The sequence below is a fragment of the Canis lupus genome, chromosome 17 (genome assembly GCF_011100685.1).
Source record: "Canis lupus familiaris isolate Mischka breed German Shepherd chromosome 17, alternate assembly UU_Cfam_GSD_1.0, whole genome shotgun sequence".
Classification (NCBI taxonomy): domain Eukaryota; kingdom Metazoa; phylum Chordata; class Mammalia; order Carnivora; family Canidae; genus Canis; species Canis lupus.
In genome coordinates, this window is record NC_049238.1 from 55277951 (window position 1) to 55293372 (window position 15422).

At 34.0% G+C, this 15422-nt stretch overlaps 1 protein-coding gene and 1 pseudogene across 7 annotated transcripts in view; one reads left to right on the forward strand and one right to left on the reverse strand.

The window, feature by feature from the left end:
* The window catches only part of MAN1A2 (mannosidase alpha class 1A member 2), a 213134-nt gene that overhangs the window by 53082 nt on the left and 144630 nt on the right, over positions 1-15422 (forward strand). For all 7 annotated transcript variants that reach the window (XR_005372644.1, XR_005372645.1, XM_038561890.1 and 4 more), the window contains 2 exons: positions 8481-8599; positions 15274-15354. Coding sequence is in view for 5 of the 7 variants with exons in the window: in XM_038561890.1 (XP_038417818.1) it covers positions 8481-8599; positions 15274-15354 (200 nt within the window). In the remaining 2 variants the exon portion in view is untranslated. The remainder of the gene's footprint in view (positions 1-8480; positions 8600-15273; positions 15355-15422) is intronic.
* On the reverse strand, positions 8959-10851 carry LOC111090682 (annotated as a pseudogene).

Genomic DNA, 15422 nt, shown 5'->3' on the forward strand with positions numbered 1-15422 from the left:
CCTTAAGAGGAAGAAACACCAGAGCCCTCTCTCCTCATGCACATGCACCAGGGAAAGGTCATATGAGAATATAGTAGGAAGATGGCTGTCTACAAGCCTTCACCAAAATCTGGATCCTTGATTGGACTTTTATAGCCTATAGAACTATGAGAATAAATTTCTGTTGTTTAAGCCTCCTAGTCTGTATATTGTGTTATGGCAGCCCAAGCAGAGTAATAAATGTACTATATGCTGAGGACTGGTTTTAGAGATTTATGTGAATGAACTTATTTTGCATTTAAAACAACTATAAGAGGCGGGTGCCGTGGTTACTCTTTCCATTTTACATATGAGGACATCGAAGCACATTTAGGGTTAACTAACTTGCCCCAGATCACACACAGTTAGTAAATAATGGAGCCAAGATTAGAATCCAGGCAGTCTAGTGCCAAGGTCCCTTCTTCTAAACACCATTCCACACTATTTCAGTAGATTCTAAAGACAGAAAAGCATCAATAGCAGAACATAGGAAAAATCCATTGTGAGAAGAAAATTATAGTGAAATGGTAGAAAAAGTGAAAATTTAGTCTGCAGAATTTTCAGTAATCAAAGTTAGGTGCTTATATCTTTTATTTATTTTTATTTATTATTTTTTTGGTGCTTGTATCTTTTAATAAAACTTTTGAGTGGTTACAATTTTTTTCCCACCAAATAAGCTAGGTAGGAATGGATCCTTTATTGTTATATTTTTAGATATGCAGTTTATTAAAGGATTAATAAAGTTCAAGACTTCGTTTCTCATTTATTCTCTTTTTTGCATTTCATATTTGCTAGTATGACTTGGAAGTTAAAAAATTTTTTTTAATTTTTATTTTATTATTTTTTATACCTTTTCTTTGTTTAAATAGAAGAAATCTAACCAATGGGTAATAGTTCTGAGTATCTCATTTGACATCCTAAATTCAGTATGCCTTTACAGAATCAATCTTAGAGTTAAAAGGAACTTTAAAAGTCTGGCCTATTATGGAACATATAGGCGAATATTGAACATATAGGATCATACAGGCGAGTATTGAAACTTGCAGTATTTGAGATTATATGGAAAATAACTTAATATGTGTCCTTTCCCATGTTAGTAGCTTTAATTATGAAAAAAATTATATGGTAACTGAAATCAGTGTTCCTCTGACTTCTACTAGCTAGTGCTTGGCATTATACAATTTTTTATGTGTAGATAACAGAAAACCCATTTCAAAATGGCTTAAACTAAAAGACATTTAATTGCTCAATGAAGTCCTAGCATAGATTGGAATCCAGCTAAGCTTTTCCTTTACATCTTTCCTCTGTTTTCCTCTGTGTGTTGATATCTTCACACTGGCTGCCTCAGCTTTATATATTCATATTACCACATCTGTAGAAAAGAGAACACTGTAGTGAAGGGAGCACTTGGGTTTCTTAGAAACTTCACCGAAAGACTCATTGTTTCTTGTCTCTAATTGGTTTTTGAGCCCATCCTCTAACCAAATACCATTCCCAGAAGGATGACATATATTCCTTTGGTTTTACCCAGTTAAGGCAAACTCCTGGAATTAGTGAGGGCAAAGAAGGAAATGTTGCTGGACACAGATTAGCACTGATATTAATTATTCCAATAGTGATTAATGGAATGAGTTCTCCAGAATGAGATATTTTGGAGAATAAAAAGAATTTTGTGATGGATAGGTCTTTTTGTATTTATTTTTTTAACTTTTTTTTTTCTTAAAGACTTTATTTATTCATGAGAGAGAGAGAGAGAGAGAGGCAGAGAGACAGGCAGAGGGAGAAGCCGGCTCCATGCAGGGAGCCTGATGTGGGATTCCATCCCGGGACTCCCAGGATCACGCCCTGGGCCGAAGGCAGGTGCTAAACTGCTGAGCCACCCAGGGATCCTGGTCTTTTTGTATTTAAAAGAAAGCATTTTGATTTGGAAGAGAGTTACTTTGGAGTGCTTTTTGAAGTGTGCTTTTATTTTCTCTATGTGTTATCTATGTGTCTATAGGTGTATGTGTGTGAATTCTTTTTGCTATTTCCAACTTAACTGGGTTATGACTTCTAATATTTTGTTGAGAATTTACACATATTTATATTTTGCATTCATATTCTGTATTTTTCTTGCATTGTTTTGTGGTATCAGGGTAATACTGGCTTCATAAAATAAATTTGGAAGTGTTCTCTGCTCTTCATATTTCTGGAAGAGATTGTTAAACATTGATTTTATTTTCTTCTTCAGTGTTGGTAAAATTAACCACGGAAGCCATCTGCATCTGGAAATTTTTTTTCTGGGAGAATTTTAAACTGCAAATTAAGTTTCTCTAGATGTAAAGACCAATCAGTTTACCTACAGTTGACACTTGAACAACGTAGGTTTGAACTGCATGGGTCCATTTATGTGTGTGTGTGTGTGTTTTTAATACAGTATAATAGTGTAAGTACATTTTCTCTTAAGATTTTTTTCAAATTTTTATTTGAGTTCTAGTTAGCTAACATACAGTGCAGTATTGGTTTCATGAGCAGAATTCAGTGATTCATCACTTAGATGAAACACCCAGTACTCATCACAGGTGTCCTGTTTAATACCCATCACCCATCTAGCCCACCCACCACCCTCTTCCCTTCATCAATCCTCAGATTGTTCTCTCGTCATTAAGAATTTTTGATGGTTTGTTTCCTTCTTTTTCTTTTTCTCATATGTTCATGTTTTGTTTCTTAAATTTCACAGAAGTGAAATCATATGGTATTTGTCTTCCTCTGACTTATTTTGAATACACTCTAGCTTCATCCATGTTGTTGCAAATGACAGGATTTCATTCTTTTTGATGGCTGAGTAATATTCAGTTGTGGATATGCTTGTCTGTGTATATGAATCTTACAATTTTATTTATTTATTTTTTTTTTATTTTATTTTTTTTTATTTATGATAGTCACAGAGAGAGAGAGAGAGAGGCAGAGACACAGGCAGAGGGAGAAGCAGGCTCCATGCACCAGGAGCCCGATGTGGGATTCGATCCCGGGTCTCCAGGATCACGCCCTGAGCCAAAGGCAGGCGCCAAACCGCTGCGCCACCCAGGGATCCCCCTTACAATTTTATTAATAACATTTTTCTAACATATCTTATAAGAATATAGTTTATAATGCACATACAAAGTACGCGTTAATCAACTGTTTATTATCACTAAGGCTACTAGTAAACAGTAGGCTGGTTAAATTTTTGGGGATTCAAAAATTTCATGTGGGATTTTGACTGCATTGGAGATCAGTCCTCTTAACCCCAGGGTTTCTAGGGCCAACTATATTTCTTCTTGAGTGGGTTTTGATGGTTTGTGTTTTTTGAGGAATTGGTTCATTTCATCTTAGCTGTTGATTTTATGTGTGTAGAGTGGAGTATTGCCTTGTTATCTTTTGAATGTTTGTGGCAGCTATAGAGATAATATCCCCTAATTCCTTTGATTCCTAATATTAGTAATTCATGTTTTCTCTCTTTGTCGGTCCTATTAGAAGCTTGGTTTCATTGATCTTTTTAAAAAATTTATCATGGCTCACTTTAACCAAATCTTAGTAAATCAAATTCAGCAATATGTAAATAAATAATACTTCATGACTATTGCATGGTTGGTTTAATATTCAGAAATTAGTCATTGTAATTGAAAATATTCAGGGAATGAGAGAAAACCTATATGGTGGTTTCAGTAGATACAGAAAAAGCATTTAACAACACTCAAGATCAATCCGTGATAAAAGCTCTCAGCAAATGTGGATAGAAGGGAACTTCCTCAGCCTGATTTAAAGGCATTAAAACACATGGGCACACACACTCTAAAATGAAACAAATGGAAAAAATTTGCCACATACTTAATATTGGAAGACAAGATGTATTCCCCTAAGATTATGAACTAGGTAAGAATGTCTGCTCTTCTACTTCTGTGTAGCATTGTGGTTGAGGTCCTAGCCAGTGGATTAAAGCAAGAAAAAGACAATAGAGATATGAAGATTGGAAATGAAGAAGTTCAACTATCTTTACTTGTTGTCAATAAGATTTTCCATGAAGAAAATCTTAAGGAATCCACTGAACAATGAAAACAAAGTACTAGATTGAATAAAATTTAATAAGGTCATAAGGTACAAGTTCAGTGTACAAAATAAATTGTATTTCTGTGTACTAGCAATAAACAGTCACAATGCAGTTTAAAAATATCATTTGCAGTAGCATCAAAAAATATGAACTGCACGTAGGTGAATTTAGCAAAATACACGTAAAACCTATACACTTAAAACTGTAAGTAATTATTGAGAGACATTTCAAGGGACTTAAATAAATGGAGAGAGATGCCATGTTCATGAATTGGAATATTCACTACCATTGAGATGTCATTTCTTTTAAAATTCATATTTGGATTTAAAGAAATCCTAATTATAATGACTTCGTATAAATTGGTAGGCTGACTCTAAAACCTATGAAAAGGCAAAGTATGTGCAATAGTATAATATTTTAAAAAGAACAAAGTTGAAGGATTTATATTACCTGATTTTAATATTTACTGTAAAGCTGCAGTAATGAGGACAGTCTTAATGATGCAGTCTTATTTCTTAATTTAGCATCAAGGACAGACATAGAGATAGTGGAAAAAAATAGAACTAGGACTGCACATATATAACATGGTTAATTGATTTTCAACAAAGGTGCCCAGGTAATTCAGTGGGTAAAAGGATAGTCTTTCCAATAAATCATGCTGGATCAGTTACATATCCCATAAAAAAATAACAAACCTTGACTCTTCATTGTACATAAAAATTAACTTAAAATGGATCACAGATATAAACATAAAAGGGAAAAGTGTAAAACTTTTGGTAGAAAGCTTTGGAGAAAATCTTTGTGACTTTGAGGTAAGAAAAGAGTTCTTAGAATACAAAAAGCATAAACCATAAAAGAAAATTGGATAATTGGACTTCATAAAAATTAAAAATTTCTGCTCTCCAAAAGACATTAAGAAAATGAAAAGGTAGGTAAGACAAGACTTAGAGAAAATGTTTGTGATATACACAGACACATACTAATGTATTTAGAATATATAAATGATTTATATACCAAAGAAGGTTTATGAATAGCCACAAGCATGATGGTTGCCAGAGAAATTAAAATTCAAGCCACTATGAATATCCTACACACTCATTAGAATGCCTAAAATTAAAAAGGCCAGCAATACCAAAAATGTTGACAAGGATGGTAGAGCAACTAGAACTCTTCTACATTGTTCCTTAGTGTATAAAATGGAAACTGTGGAGAGCTATTTATCAGGTCTCTTGTAAAGTTAAACATCAACTTACCATATGGCTCAACAATTTTACTCTTAAATATTTCCATGATGCTCACAAAGGAGATCAGATTGTTTTATTTTTCTTACTAACATTTTTGCATCAGTGGTATGTAAAATCATAGATTGAATTTTAAGCTCTCCTTTCCTGTGTTCTATAAAAATTTATGTTGGAGTTACTGTTCTTAACATTTTTAAAAAAATATTTTATTTATTTAAGAGAGCGAGTGAGAGAGCAAGCACGAGGGCAGGGATTGGGGCAGAGGGAGAGGGAGAAGCAGGCTTCCTACTGAGCAGCAAGCCTGCCATGAGGCTCAATCCCAGGACCCTGGGATCATGACCTGAGTCATAGGCAGATGCTTAACTAACTGAGCCACCCAGGCACCCCACTGTTCTTAAAATTAAAGTAGAATCTATTCTATGGAACTTCCAGAGTACGATACTTTTATGGTGGGTAGGTCTTTGAGAACTGCTCAGTTTCCTCAGCTTCTTGGTCTGTTTTGTTTGTTTAGACTTCATGTTTCTTATATAATTCAGTCATACATATATTCAGTTAATATATATAAAATATGTTATATATCTGATGTATCTCATTTTTCTTTTATATGTTTCTGTATATAATATTAAATCTATAATATATAGTCATAGAAAATCATCAGTGGCATTCATTTTTTCAAATTTATTGGTAAGATATGAGTAAAGTGGGCTTTTTATAGTTTTCTTAGTTTTTCTCTGTTGATGCAGTCTTACTTTTCATTTTGCATTTTGTATTCCCTGGCTACTTTTTAAGCGCTGGTTAGGGGTAGAGTCATTGTATAGTTCTTCTGATAGAACTATCCTTGAATTTATATTTTTGGCAATTTTCTTTATTTCTAATTCATTAATTTTTGCCTTTTAACTTTTCTGATTCTTTTATTTTTTGCTCAAGTTTATCATTTTTTCTTCCTTAGTAGGGTGTTGTGAATTCAGTTATTTTCATTTGTTCTTATGAAATAACATAAAATTTTCAAGTTACGAGTTTCTGAGAACTGTATTAGTTGAATCCTATGTTCTCATAATAAAGTTTTATTAATGTTTTATATATTCTACAGTATTGTGTTTCACTTCATTTGACCCAGGGGTAGTTTAGATCTTTTAACTTTATCCAGTCTAGGTAAATAATCATAGTGATAGCCAGGAACTTCAATTTTACATTTCTCTTCCTTGGGCTGTTTAGCCCAGGCACAAACCTCTTTTTGTGGAACTAACCAGAATTGGTATAGAACAGGTGGGTCAGGCCTTTCTCTGTTCCAGAGTTGTCAGCACCATGGAGGAGTATGCACTTCCAGGATTTCATAAATAAGTAGAGAACTGAAGCATAACTACCTATAAAAATTGAAATAACAATAACAGGTACTCTTAAGGATTTTAAAATAAGTATGATAAATATTTTGGATGAAATACTATTAACATAAAAAGAAATACATATTTAAGTGATCATGGAAGAGAGAGGATTATATGGGGGACTAAAGGCTTGATAAAATATTTGTCATAATAAAAAGCTGAGGAACAAAGAAAAATAAAAGGAGAGTATGTCTGTAATAACCCAGAACAAACATTCTGGTTATTGTTAGCATGAAGAGAACTTAAGTGGGGATAAGATCCAGGAACTCATCCGGGAATGGTGGAATGTTTGCCTTGTTAGTGGGAAGATAATACTTATTGATAAGTTGGAAAGAATTGTTAGAATCACAAGAAGAAGAAAATGTGATGTAAGTTTAGGACAAACGTTTTAAGAACGAATTTGTATAGCTTTAAAACGTCAGAAGAAAGCACTGTTTGCCCAGTGGAAAAAGGGATGGAAGGAAAAAGAAAAGAATAGTAACTAAGCAATGTCAAATGCGACTTATTGATAAAATATGCGGAGTTTAATGCTTAACTCTGAGAGCCTTAGTAGCCTGTCAAATGGAGAAGGACAAAGTTGGGATATTTACTGAGATTTTTAAGTCTGGGTTAAGATGGGCCTTTCAGTTGGGGTTTGGGGTACTTGGTTATGATTGGGTAAGGACCATAATATAACAGTTTAGAATTGGTAAGCAGTGAGTTTGGAGGTAAGGAGTTCAGAGTTTTGGGGCTTAAGCCATCATTGGATAGTTTGCATCAAAGAGTTGATGGGTCTTTCAGGAAGTTCCTGGAATGAACAGTAAAATTATTTTGCAGCATTTATCTTTCTGGGCCAGGGTAACAGTAAACTCATGTTGATGAAGACAGTATAATAATTAAGCCATTTTAATGTAGGTAGTAACAAGTGTGGATGATTTTTATTTTCAGAAGATAGAAATAATTGTGTTCCAGGGGTTGGGAAAGACTCATCCACTCCTTGTTACTTATTATTTTACTATGCTTTAGATTTATTTTAGGTTATATTCATGATTTTGCAGTTTATATTCATTAGTAAGATTGACCTGTATTCTTGTCATATGTTTACAGTGACTAGTTTTGCTATCAGCTAGTTTTGTTAGTTTCTCCCTCCCTGAATTGTTTCCTTTAATTTCAAGATTTTATCTCTCTTAAAGATGGGTATAGATCTATATTTTGATTTTTTTGATTATTTTGATTTTTTCTACTCATATTTTGATTTTTTTACTCATATTTTGTTTAATATTCATTTTCTTTTTCAGTATGATTAACCTGCTTTTCGATTGTTAAGGATCATTTTAGTTGCTGTTGTACTATGATCATCTAGCCCTATTGTACTTTCATGATTATTTCAAAGTATATATTTTCCCTTCCTTTGAATTTGTACCAGAAGAGCATGGTTGTATTATGACTTAGCTTAACATTTTTTGAACTACCCTTCCCATTTCTTGAATTAATTCCCCCCCTTTTTTTTAAACTTAGTTAAATTGGTAGATATCTCATGCTGTGACCAGGAAGAAAATGAAAGGAGAGTTACAATTTTAGTTTTCTTTTACCTTCCTATTGTCAACATGTCATCTTTAGGGAAATATATTGAATAGGGTTTATTATTCTTAAGGAAAAGCAAACCATGTTGGGTATTATTTTTGGTCCTTATACTCCTGCTTTGGTTTTTTATATGTTAAAAAATTAAAACAGACCTTCTATGTAGGGCATGTTATTAATGACAGTTATTTTCCCTCACCTAAAATATAGGAAGTTCACAAATGGGTGCTACCATAGTAGATGCTTTGGATACCCTTTATATCATGGGACTTCATGATGAATTTGGAGATGGGCAAAAATGGATTGAAGAGAACCTTGATTTCAGTGTGGTGAGTATACAATTGATGACTTCTTTGATCGGCTATGAAAAGACAGTGTCTAAACCATGGTGGTTTTGAGCATTATACCAGCAGTTTAAGGAAATCCTAAATTCCCTGCCTTCTTTGGAGATTAGAGTTGTTATTTAACTTTTGCATAAAATACATACTCTTTTTCACCATCTTCCTTTCACTTTTCTTAACCTTATCATTTGAGGCAGTGTGTTAAGCAATAGTAACAGAAAAAAACCACACAGGACTAGAAATACCAGGCAAGCATAAACTACTTTATAAACAGTAAGCATTTTGTTAATTTTTATTTATTTATATATATTTTAAAGATTTATTTATTTATTCAGGAGTAACAGAGAGGCAGAGACGTAGGCAGAGGGAGAGCAGGCTTTTCGCAGGAGCCCAGTGTGGTTCTCGATCCCAGATCCCAGGATCATGACCTGAGCCAAAGGCAGCCGCCCAACCACTGAGCCACTCAGGCATCCCACATTTTGTTAATTTTTAAAGATTCAATAATCCGGTATAGCTTTGATGAGCCTTCATAACAAGGCTTATGCCCCTCTTTCCAGCATTTTGGCATAGTTGTTAAGTGGTGTGGCTGAAGTTTGAAGCCTGGCACAGCTACATTCTCACTGTGTGACTTGGGAAAGTTTCGTATTTTTTTCTAAACCTGTCATAAAATTACTATTGCATTGCAATATTGTAAGGAATATTTGAGATAATCTGGTACACATTAAGTGTCTGTAATTATTATTGTGGTAGGAATTATTTTCATTATTGCTAGTATTCACTCACAAGTTGTATGGACTATTTTTTCATATTCATTATCTTTAGTATTTTAGTGTTTGCTGTTCTTTCTCTTGCTGTGGTCAGAAGTCACTCTTTCACTATGTGTTTTTCTCTGGCAGATTCTGCATCACTAAAGTTATGATTTAAATCCATAATTATTTCTTCTCTCATGCTTTTCTGATGCTAACCACACAAAAATGGATTACTTTTTTAATATTATTATTGCATTTTAAACATACATCAGTTAGACAATTTTTAATATCAGTTAGATTTAGGTTTGCCTGTGAGTGGCAGAAAATCTAATCTAAAATAGCTTAAATAAGATAGATGTTTATTTCCCTTTCATGTAATTAGGCACAGAGAGTAAGCAGTTTAAGGTTGGCTTGGTTTAGGATACTTAGTCTTTTTTTTTTTTTTCCACAATACATAGGCAGGTGAAACAATTTTATTTCACAATTGCCTTTAAAACCTTGAATATACTATGTTCTTCATATAAAAACATTACTGCAGATATCTTACTTTCTAGAAAATGATTATATAGACCCTCTCAAAGAAAAATATACACCATTCTTTGGTTTCAGACAAGTTGCTTGGACTGGTTGCTAAAACATACCATAAGACCACCCTGTGTCTTTTGGTTCAAAGTATAGATTATTGTCATCAATACAGTACATTCTTACATATTTAATAATACACATATAGACTGGTTTGTGACTTAATGTTCCATTGGTTCTTCAGACTTTCCTGCAGGTTCATGAGCAGATTGAGCAGGCTATGCCCCTTTCTGGGGTCTTTGAGACTTTCCAGGAATGGAGATACATCATCATCATCAGTTGTGAACTCTAAGTCTTTACCAACAATTCCAGTGGAAACATTCTTTATAGTTAGGTCTTGTTTTGCAAGAAGTGTTTAACCAGTTCATTCAAATTGCACTTCATAAACCCAGATGTATGTCTCTCCAAGTATAAGTACAAGCTGATTAAGAACAGGCTCCAATGGGCATGGTTCTACATCAAAATAGTTGGCAGATGGACAAGTTTAGAAAATGTGAGGGCCCGTATCATCTTAACCAGCAATAACCATATAGTCTCCAGCCATTTATTTGTGTTAGTATTTGGTTCTTGCTTCTAATTAGTGATACAAGACAAGACATAGGAAGAGATCTGTCAAATACAAATCTGGAATCCAAACACTCCTGGTGCACAAAATTACATAACAGTCTAGCATCAGCAATAAGTGCCACAATTGAGATACCACTATGGTTGTCAACATGGAGAATTTTCTTCTGATGAACTGCAAGCTCTGATTGTGCCATCTTCAATGCAACCAACACTGCATGGATTTCGTATTTTAGACCAATGTGGCTGAACCTTGTTTGACAGCTTCCATTACATACTCAATTTGATGAACCTGCCCCGAGGGCTCCAAACAGTGACATCATTGTCATACTAGTTATGAAACATGGTTCCAGTGCGAATCTGGCTATGGCCTCCTGCAAGAGGTTCAGGTTCAGAAGCCCTTTATTTTGTTGCTCTGTCAACAACTCTGTCAACTTCACTGTATAGCTTCAATCTCATGGTTCAAGGTGGTTCCTTGCTAAGGTGGATGAAGCTCCTAATTGGAGAAAAGAGGAAAGATATGTGAGTCTTCTGTAAAAACAGTTTACAGGAATCGGTTATTCCAATTTTGCTTGTATACCATTGAGTAGATCTGACTCATATGGCCCAACCTTAGTGTAAAGGAAGTGTGAGAGATATAGTCCCCTTTTTTTTTTTTTCTCCTGTTTGGCTACGTGGTCCTTAGAGGATTTTTTTTTTTTTTTTTTTTTTTTGTATCTTATTTAAGAAATGCCTACTCTTCTTGAAGAGTATTGAATATTCTTATATTTTGTTCTGAATGTTTTAAAGTTTGGCGTTTGCATTTAGGTCTTTAATTCATCTGAAATTGATCTTGTGTGTAAGGGTGAGAGAGGCAACTATCCGTTGATCCTAGAACCATTTATGTCCTTGCTATTTATACATGCCACATCAGTTATATGAGTCAGTTCTTTTCTGTTGGCTTAAACTGTCTTAACTGCAATATTTTTATAGGAAGCTTGATATCTGATCTTGTTCTATTAGGAAATTATCTTAGCAGTTCTCAGCTCTTTGTTCTTGTAAGCTCTGGAGTACTGTTGACATTTTGATGAGAATTGCATTCAATTTACGGATTAATTTGGAGAGAATTGACATCTGTACAGTCTCAAATACTCCTGTCCATTAACATGTCAGCTTATTAGGCTTTATAATCCGCTAGTATATCATTGTATCAGTTTGCTCAATCAGGAACCAGAATTATACCATTTATTTTAATTAGAGGATTTAATGTTTAGAATTGTTAACCAATTAACAAGGAATTGAAAAGGCAAAAAGAAAACATTGTAGTATCACAAGAGGTAGTAACAACAGTAAACATCTACCTCCTTGGGACTGTGAGAACAGTGGGAAGAAGTTGGGATTATTAAAATTTAGTACTTAGGGACTGTTTCTGGTACATTAGGAGCTTTTAAAAGGGCTTTATTAGAGTTGGGACTCAGATCTCTGAGGAGAGGATTCCTAGCTGGTCCTTGGTATTTCAAAGGGCCATGGTGAGGCTGATTTGGAGAATGGTGTGTGACAGGGGAACTGTAATGTGGAACCAAGTGCCACTGCCAGGGCAAAGAATGATGGCTGGTTTGACACTGTCAGAAACCAGAAGTAAATTGGAAGGAAGAAGTCCTTTCTCCTTCCTGCAGCCTTGTATTATCTTTGTAAAACCTCCTGTTGGCAGGGCCCGTATGGGAGCCAGCTGGCTAATGAGACATAGATTTGCAGAGTTCCAATTCCAGTATACCAAAGTAGACTATAGAAGGATAGATTTGAACCTGAGGGGGGAAAAAAGCTTAATAATCAGCACAGTCATTTACCATCCCTCTACCCTTGACCTTTCTGTGTCATATGTTATAGCTGTATATTTTGCAGATAGTGTGTATTTGGATTTTGTTATTTTTATCCAGCCTTGGAGTCTTTTAACTATCAAGTGTGGAATATTTGCATTTATTGTGATAACATATATTTGGAGTTGGCTCTTCCATCTTTGTTTTTCATCCTATATTATTATTGTATTTTTCATTGTTTTTATTTTCTACTTTCCTTATTCTCCATTAAATTACTTCATGTCTCTTTTTCCCCCTCTACTTCATTGACATTTATACTTGTCATTTCCATTCATTTTGGGGCAGTTATTGAAATTTTATATGTACACATAATTGAAGTTTAAAATTAATCAGTTTCTTTTTCCTCATCCTGAAGAATATAAGTGTCTTAGAATTCTTTAATTTACTCATCTCCCTCTTATGTATAATTATTATCCAGCTGGTTCCAACTTGTATTTGAAACTTTCAAATTGAGGAATGAATGGATGACTGACTGAATGGAGGAATAAATGAATGAATTTATTGAATGCCTCCTCTGTGACAGGCACTGTTCTGGTTTCTGTGGATACGGTAATCAGCAAAACAGAGTCTTCTTGCTTTTTGAGTTTGTACTTTAGTTTTGGGAGGAAAAACAGTAAATAAATATTCAAGTCACATATAGTATATCAGGTGGTGATAAGTGCTGTGAAGAACTAGGAGAGCAAATAGGATTGAAGTAAGTAGTGTGGGGTTGCCATTTTACATGGGGTGGCTAGCTAAGTACTCTGTTATACAGTAACATTTCTAAGAAGAGACCCAATGGAAGCTATATGGATATAAGGCTCTATCATAATGGATGTTATAGTTGAGTATAGTATTAGAGAAGTTGATTATTTTCTCAACCTGGGAAAGGTACAGTTTCATTGTCTTCCTGTTTCTGTTATACTATTAGAAAGTATGCTATCAGTCTAATTTTTCATAGGTAATATGTCTTGTTTTCCCCTTGTTTTAATCTTTTTTTTTCCTACCTTCTAGAATTCAATTACCAAATACACGTGTGTATTATTCTTTAAAGGACTCATATTATTCCATCAGTCTAAGAATTTGTTTTTATCAATTTTGGAAGATTCGCAGTTGTTACTCCTTTGAATATTGCTTGTTGTCCCATTCTTTCCCTTCTCTGCCTTTAGAGCTCTTCTCGTCTGTCTCTTTTGTGAGGGAAGTTCTCAATTTTACAAATAAAGAATTATAAGCAATCAGATGATGATAAGTATTAATTGAGGAAATGATGCAGGTTAAAAGAGATTAGTGATGGGGGGTTACTTCATTCTGTATTGTGAGTTTGGAAAAACCTGTTCACAGAACTGTAGGTAAAGTGTAAAGATTGACATACAGGAGTGAGTTTGGTAATTTTAGAACAGTAAGTAGACCCATTTGATAATAATGCAGTGAGTCAGGAGGACTCCTATTGGTAGGAGATGATGTCAGACAGGTAGTGGGGAGTCTGAATATGTTGGGTCTTATCAGTTATTTTGTTCTGAGTGTAACCAAAAGTCATAGTAAGGGTTTGCACACAAAATTACTGAACGTGACTTAAAGGTGTAAGAGGTTCACTCTACCTACAGGGTGCTGAATAAATAGAGTGTAAGGAGAGGCATAAGGCTGAAATAGGGGAACTGGTTAGGAGGTTATTGTTTCAGTGAGTAATAGAGGCCTGCCCTCCTCTCTTTCACTGCCTCTCTGTATTTAATGAATGTCTGCTATGTGCCCTGCAATATACTATGTAGTGGGAATATATGAAGTGTAGTATAAAGCATTTTCCTTTCGTGGGTGGGGTGGGATGATAGATATGTTATTAAAAAATTCCATTATATTGTGGGAGATTTTATATCAGAGATATAAAATTAGCAAATTATGTGTTCTGCCTATTAGTGTTAGAAAGACTTCAGGATGATACTGTATTTCCTTTTCATTTTTATTAAAACATTTTAGTTATGAACATTATATCAGTCTGTAGTGTATATCTTGTGGATTCTTTGGTCATGTTCTCTGCCGCTTCTACTTTTCTTTCCATGTATTAGAATTTTTCTCAGCAATATCTAAATCTGTATCTAAATATGAACATATATACTTTATCTGGTAAGGTTATTAATGCTATACTTGTGCCAAATTCTCTTCTGTTTTTGTTTGGCTTTTAATTTTGTTTGTAATTGTTTTTCTTAAGGAAATTTTCATTTTGGGGAAATTCAAGTCTTTCTATCATCATTTATTACCAATACAGTTACTTTGTCAAGGAAATTTATATGTTGTCACATTTTCTCCTACTTTGTTGTATTTTTTTCTACATTTATTTCTAAACTATTTATATTTCATTTTGAGAGAAAGAGAGATAATCTGAAATGAGTATCTAAATTAATTTCTAGCCTAGGATCCAGTTTTCTCAACATTATTAATTGAATAATCCATCATCCTATCATTTTTTGGTGCCTCTTTAAGTTTTTATGTATATGAGGAAAAGTATTTAAAACTCATGAGAAATATATATATATATATATATATATATATATATATATATATATATAAATGGACAGTGTGCTATAGTAACTAGAACAGAAGGAAATGGACCCAGTAGAGAAACTGCTATTCCAGAATTCAAGAAGTGAAGGCTTTCATGAGAGAATAATCAAGAGCATTAAATATTGTGATAATTTCGGAATAATAGGTAAGATACATAAAAATGATTTTGGCTAATAGGAAGCTGTGGTGACAGTAATAGAGGAGTTTCAGTAACAATAAATGGGAAATGAGATTGCAGTTGCATGAGAAATGAAGGTATGGGAAGTGGAAAAAACATTCTCTCAGGGTGTTTGTGAGAAACGTATAAAGTACTGAAAATATATGGAAAACTATAAAGTTTTATGTATATGTAAATATTTTCAACATGTTTTCACAGAACTCAGAGGTGTCTGTGTTTGAAGTCAACATTCGATTTATTGGAGGCCTGCTTGCAGCTTATTACCTTTCAGGAGAAGAGGTGAGCCACTCAGGTAGTCGTTGTTTGTGGGGAAGGCGCTCTGAACAGACTTTAATAAAATGAAAGTT